Source organism: Ursus americanus, chromosome 11, assembly GCF_024610735.1.
Source record: "Ursus americanus isolate L20-20 chromosome 11, mUrsAme1.1.p, whole genome shotgun sequence".
Classification (NCBI taxonomy): Eukaryota; Metazoa; Chordata; class Mammalia; order Carnivora; family Ursidae; genus Ursus; species Ursus americanus.
The window spans coordinates 48,123,385-48,130,513 of NC_142137.1; the positions used below are offsets into that span (position 1 = coordinate 48,123,385).

The 7,129-nt window shown below is 42.0% G+C and overlaps 1 protein-coding gene across 3 annotated transcripts in view; it reads left to right on the forward strand.

The window, feature by feature from the left end:
* The window catches only part of MYB (MYB proto-oncogene, transcription factor), a 34,542-nt gene extending 30,358 nt beyond the window's left edge, over positions 1-4,184 (forward strand). For all 3 annotated transcript variants that reach the window (XM_045814731.2, XM_045814732.2, XM_087865505.1), the window contains one exon: positions 2,839-4,184. In XM_045814731.2, coding sequence (XP_045670687.1) covers positions 2,839-2,955 — 117 coding nt within the window. In that variant the 3' untranslated portion in view covers positions 2,956-4,184. The remainder of the gene's footprint in view (positions 1-2,838) is intronic.
* The last annotated feature ends 2,945 nt before the right edge of the window (positions 4,185-7,129 follow it).

Consider the following 7,129-nt stretch of genomic DNA (forward strand, 5'->3'; position numbering starts at 1 on the left):
CATCATTGCCAATGGCAAGATTTCTTTTTTTTTTTTTTTTGATGGCTGAGTAGTATTAAGTAGAAAAATTCTTAACCAGAGAAAAATAGAAGCATTTGCCCCTGCTTCTCACTTTTCTCTCCCACCTCACCTTCATTCCCCTTTCCCCTCCGTTTGTACGGATTCTCTCAAAATAGGTATTTTGGGGTTTTGTATCTTTATGTGATTTGGGATTTACATAGAAGATGTTGGTATTTCCTTCTGCTGCCTTTTTAGTCACTCATTTCTATGAGATCCGTGTACTTGGTTCTGAGCACTGCACAGTCCTTCGTGCAGACGTCTGCCCTATTTCCCTCGTCACTCCCGAGTAGTGACAGGTCACACTGCCACAGGGACAAGAGATGCCAGCTCAGTCATTGAAACGGTAACATCAACTTTTATTTTTTTAATTGGGCTTCATGTGTCAATGTGGTGTTTCAGCGCAGTGCTGAAAAACTTAGCAACAACATGTAAGCAACTAACTTAATTGAAATACGGAATTTGTATGGACAGATACACACCAGAGAAACATGCGTATTTAATCCGCTTGCTAGAACCTGGAGAAACATCATTTATTCAGAACTATTTCAAAGAAATACTATAACTACCCTGGTGATTTTGTTTAGGAAAAGATTAAATGTGACCCAGTGGCAGTAGTCGGCCCCAAACAAACAGCTGTCATCTTGGTGATACACAGCTCCCGGAAAATATTATGATAATCCATCTTGCTATGTAGTATTTCAGGTTACGTGTTGAGCGTCTGAGCCTCCAGAGCAAACATGTGTAAACTTGGACGATGCCCTTTGCATTAGTAATGAGACTGTAAGGCATATGGGGCAGGAGCCAGGAAACCCGCTTTGTGTCCTGTGCAAGCTTCCAAGTTAGAAACATGGCACCGTAAGCCTTCTGTCATTGACGCTTTGTTCCAGCCACTGGGCTAGGACACCCCATCACCCTACAAAAGCCATGTTCATTGAGAATGATTCCTCTTTGCTTCAAAGCCTAATGACTTTGATCTCCCCCCCGCCCCCCGCCACCATCTAAACGTTTCTTCCTGCGATCCAAGACCTCGTTGAGCTGAATCCACAAGTTTTCACTGTTAAGGACGCTAGTGGAAGTAGCATCCTACACTCACGAGGGCCTGAATTCAGCCTGGCTTCATCACTTCTTAGCTGGATAACCTTGAGGATGTTGCCTACATTCTCTCTTCCTTTACCATTGGCCAGTCTGCAAAACAGGTGCACTGGCCCATCCCTGTGCCTCCGGGATTCTGTGTGAGGATTACGTGAGATGAAAGATGGAAAACACTTGGAAGCATGGCTGGCACATGGTGACACTTGCTAAATGTTGTCCCCAAATCCACCAGATCTCTTCCTTTCTTGCGGTCCCTCCCACAAGCAGTGTACAAATTGCAGCTTCCCGGTTCTTTTGTGCTATTTCTCTGCCCAGGGTACACTCCTTCGTTCTCACCTGCCCATCTAAGTCTGCCTTTTCTTGTCCTTTCCCTGACAATGTCTCGGTGTGTCATCCCCCCTTCACCTGGGCACAGCCTCACGAACCTCCCACGCTGCCTCTTGTCACCCTGCCTGGTTCCCACATGTTTCACTGTATCCCCTACTGGGTACTGGAGGCTCTAGAAAGCAGAGGCCTTTCTTGGCTTCTTCCTTTGTCCCATGGAAAAATCCCTCTTGGGTGTCCATACCAGGAAGAGTTGTGCTTTTACTAACCCATTGGTTTAGTTTTGAGCTCACAGACCCCAAATCTGCTTATGTTTCTGTGTCCCCCTTTGCGTTGGTTGCTAGAGCTCCGAGACAGGCTTGAGGCTTACACCTAGCTGACGCACTGGACTTCGTGACGAACGTTTTACGTACAAATATCACCCTATCATCATGTTATTTATTTTTTCCATACTTCCCCATGACCCTGCTTCGCCCACTGTTTAATCCTGTTATCTTATATTTATATGTGAGCATCATAAATCCTTTCGGGAATGAAGTTGAACAAAACAGTACATATTTCAGTTGGAAGCAGTATGGAGGGAAGGCAGGGCCTCAGACTGTGCAGAAGACAAACTTGGGTTCAAAGCCACTCCACTCCTCACCCTCAGAGGGGCTTTGGGCAGGTATGTCCACTCTCCGAGTCCATTTCCTGCCTGTTTGAAGAGAGAAGGAACCTCCCCTCAGGTGCTTGTGCTAGGTCATTGAGCTCGTGACTGGGACATGTCACACACCGGACCGGGACGTCGATGCCGCCTAGTAGATGTTAGTTCATCTGCATCTTCCAGCGTGTCTATCCTGGTGAACAGAGATTGCTAAATTAATTGATACTTCCTTGATAATACAAAATATATAGTATTAATACAATATATATAGTGGGTATGGATCGGTTCCAGCACCTGTGGGAGCTTCTTCCCTCAGAGAACTGAAGCCCCCCGGTTTGTATGAGGAGTACAGGCCCAGGGACACCGCAGGCATCTGGGAGGATTATGCCCATTCCTGTCTCCAACTTTGTAAAACTCGCTCTAGTCGACCAAAGGCGCTCAGGGGCAAAGATGCGTCTGTAGCTTCTGCTCTTGTCTGAGGTGGGGTTTCCTCTCTTAGCAAGAAATGATTTCTAATCATTAATATCACTTCAGAAGGCTGGAGTCCCAGGGGTCATCAGAGAGTTCAGACTTTATCTGACGAAGGCTCCCCGGGATCTACTCTTGCCATCTGGAGGTCGGAATTCCCTCGGCTGACCTTGCCGGCACTGGGAATCCTTTGGGGGCGGAAGTACGGCTCTCCTGTCTAACCTGGCCCTTGGCCTCTTTGTCCCCATTAGCCCTGTGGTGGCGCCTGGGAAGCTGCGTCCTGTGGAAAGACGGAAGATCAGATGACGGCTTCTGGTCAGGCTCGAAAATATGTGAATGCCTTCTCAACCCGGACTCTGGTCATGTGAGACGTTTCTAGACAAGCATTATGGTTTTCAGAACACTTCAGGTTGACTTGGGAGACATCACTCCTCTCCATGAGACTTTTCACGAATGGGAGAAGAGCCTATTTTTGTTGTGGTACAACAGTTGAGAGCAGCACCAAGTGCGTTTAGTTGGGTGAAATCCTATGGGATTTCACCCAACTAAAAGGATTTTTTTTTTTAAATGAATAAGTAACAGTCTTACCTAAATTATTAGGTAATGAATTGTAGTCAGTTGTTAATATCTTAATGCAGATTTTTTAAAAACATAAAGTGATTTATCTGTATTTTAGAGGACCAACGGACCAGTATTTTTTCCTGTGATGAGGTTTTTGAAATTTTATACACACACACACAAAAAAAAGGTACTCCAATATATCACTTTTCTCAATCACTAAACACAATGCATTACTGTAAATGGTGGCTTAATACCATGGGATCATTAATCAAGATTGTAAATGCTCATTTATGGTTAATAACATTGGAGGTACATTTATTGTACTAAACCATTTTATGAGGTTTTTTTGTTAGCTTGCTTTAAAAATTATTACTGTATGAAATAGTTTTATAAAAAATTATATTTTTATTCAGTAATTTAATTTTGTAAATGCCAAATGAAAAAATGTGTTTTGCTGCTATGGTTTTAGCCTGTAGACATGCTGCTAGTATCAGAGGGGCAGTAGAGCTTTGGATGGAAAGAAAAGATACTTGGTGTTAGGTAATTGACTATGCACTAGTATTTCAAACTTTTTTATTTTTTATATATATATATGTACTTTTTCTTCCCCTTTTGTAATACATTGGAAAACTTGTTTGGGAGATTTTGCATTTGTTGTTGTTGTTGGTTTGTTTTGTTTTTTTTTTTTTTTTGGTTGTTGTTTTTTTTTTTTTTGTCATTGTTGGTTTATAAGAGCATGCGTTGCACTTCTTTTGGGAGATCCGTGTTGTTGATGTCCTATGTTCTGTTTTGAGTTCACCCACTGTTCTTTACTTCAGGGGTTATGTGTTTGGTCAGCGTTCTTCCTGGTTTCTGAGTATATGGTCTCAGAACTTCCATACAGAGCCTGTGTTTGCAGCTGGGGTCAGGAGACTAAGGTTGATAGTCAGTGGCTGCCTTAAGAATATTTGGTGCAAGATGTGTGGCACTGAACTTGGAGATAACAGTGTACTTACTGCCTTGTAGAGAAATAAAGCTATGTCCTTATTTTACTTACTTTTGGTGTCTCTCTTGTGATTGTGGACAATAGTCATGCTTTTAAGGAAATGGAGTGAATTCAGAACATTTTCTTGTGTTAATGATTCGTGCACCACCTGAACTTCATGGAAGAAGCCAGGAATCCTTACTTTAGAGAAAGAAGAGCAAACAAACCAGGTTTAGGAGTGGACAACATCATCACGAGCAGAGGGACAAGTGGGAGGACTCCTGCAGAATGTGTTAGGGTTCCAGCAGCATTTGAACTGGGGTAACAGGTACTGATATCACAGATGCGGGCAGGGAGAGGAGGACCACAGGGCTGGTGTACAGAGCGGGAGAATCGTGGAAAGCAGGAGCCCAAGAGAGGAGCCATGACCTTTGGGGACCTTGCAGGGAGATAGTCAAGGGTAATGCCTGGCTTTACTTCCATCCTTCCCATCTCTGTCAAGGGTCCTCATTTGTAGAACCAATCAGAAGCTAGAGGCGAGGGAGCCCCTAGATGTAAGGCCAGTCAGCCTGCAAGGGCAGAGCCAGAGGGCATTTATCTGTTGGGGCAAGGGTAGGACATCCCAGCTGAATCACCCATGAAGTTTAGCTCCCAGTAGTACAGATGGGTCTTCACTGCTCTCCGTCTCTCAGCTCGCCATTCTTCCCCCGGTGTTACAATAAACTTTCACACAGCTTCCATACGATTTGCTCTAGTCACTCTTGTCCAGCTCAGACTTGCAATTCTCACTTGGCAGGATGCACGTGGTGCTCCAAGAACCAAGGATTTATGACCCCAATCACGAGTCTTTAGGACTGTCTATAGGAAAAAAAGAATAAAAACTGGTTAGTATTTTCCCATTGTCTTTCTGCGAGGTAATAATGCATCATCCCAAAGACAGTGTTTTTATATTCATGAACTCTCAGAGTATGTTCTAGGGGCTGACTCTGCCCCTTACTAGCAATCCGAACTTGGGCAGATCGCTGGCCTTTCTGAGACCTTTTTCTTCGTCTGTGCAATGAGTTCATTCGAACAATGAAATCTTGTGAAGTCACCCACTAGACAAATGGTTGCTATTACATATGTTTCCATAATTAAGTAACGGGTGCCACATCGTGTGTCAAATATTCATCTGACTGACAATGTGCATTGCTGATTACAGAGTTAAACGTAGAGGTTGGATTTATAACTCTTGAAATAAATAAATGGCAAGAGTAAATTCAGCATTATACAGAACTGAAATAAATATGTCATTTTCCAACAAGTATGTGACCTAATAACTAGAAACTAAAAACCTGAACTAAATGAAAAACAGTGCAGATTTAAGTTTTATGTACAAATACACTCATATAACACCCATTTCCTAAGCATCTCTAAGACATTTATTTTCCCTGTCCTTGTTTTTAGCCATCCTTCTCTCTCTAGCAGAGACCGACGCAGTAAAATGAATCTAAACAGCATTTCTCACTACTCCAAGGAAAGGTTGTCCTTTTGGGTTCCTGTGTGTAAAGCTTTAGTCCACATGTGCACTTTGGGAGAACAGGAGAGATGCCGAGAAGATTCTGATTTGTCTCCCAGCTGATCATGGGATTAATAATTCAAGATGAGAAAGAAGTGCAGGGAGAAATTTCTTTGTGTCTTTAGAAATTATAAAATATTAGAACTGAAAGGGACTTTAGACATCATAAGGGGCTGCCCCTGTTTTATCACTCTTAGAGCACAACCAACTGGCCTGCATTGAATTCAGACTCTGCCCTTTACCAGCTCTATGACTTTATATAAGTTTTACTGAATCTCTCTAAGCTTCACATTACTTGTAGTGTATTTTACTTATATTGGACATAAAGGTCCATCTCAAGGTTGTGGGATATTTTGAAGATGACGTGACAGAGTAAATGGATTCTTGCATTTTTGTAAAATGTTGCAGTGCCTACTGACTGGGTAAGTGGCCGTAATGACTTATGATCAATCGAAGAAAAAAAAAAGTGTCTATTACTTAGCAGTGGAGAAGTGAATACCACCGAGACCCATGTCCCTGATGGTGTTAAATCTATTCTTTGTATGCAAACTGACTTTAAATTGAAATTATATCTTCTCAAAATATAATTCCTAACCATTCTAAGATGTCACTATTTAATATAAGTTTCCCCTTCTTGTACAAATGTTTGTGGGAAATATGGGGCATATTTTCCTTCAAACTTGTTGGTTTCTAACGTGAAAAAGGAAACCAGTAGATAAAATATGATGTATGTATTTTACACCACACTTAAAATACTTACAACCTTGTTGCTTGTTTTTCTTCCCTAACCTTCGCGATTATAATTTTTTTCCCTTTATTTGCCATTTTTAGAGAGCAGAGTGGAAAGGAAGTCAGCTAAAATGCAAACCCCTTTTTAGGGGCACCTGGCTGGCTCGGTCGGGAGAGCGTGAGATTCTTGATCTTGGGGTTGAGTTCAAGCCCTGTGCTGGGTGTAGGAATTACTTAAAAATAAAATCTTAAAAAAAAATAATTAGTAAAATGCAAACCTCTTTAAATATAAAATTGCTTTTTATATAATTATATATAGTACCTTCGGGAACTACGGTAAGATGAAGCTGAACTATAAATCTTGAGGAAACTTAGTATTTTGGTAATAAATAAGCAATAATTCTTTTTAATTAACACTGAATGCAAATATTCTTAGCGTTAATGTGGAAATTGGAGAGGTTGATATTTGCTTTATGGACAATGTTTATTCAATGAGCACCTATTTTGTGCTAAGTGCTGCCTTTGAGATTGGGGTTAGAGCTCAGAACAGCAGAGCTGAAAATCCCTGCTGGATGGGAGCTTACATTCTGGAGGCAGATACAGATATGAGTCAGTGGATAATTACAGTAGAGTCATATCCGGGGTAAGAGAGACAACAAGAGAGCCCTAGAGCTAGACTTACAGGAACAGCACAGCTTTCCCACAGAACTGGCATCTAGCAGGACCGACA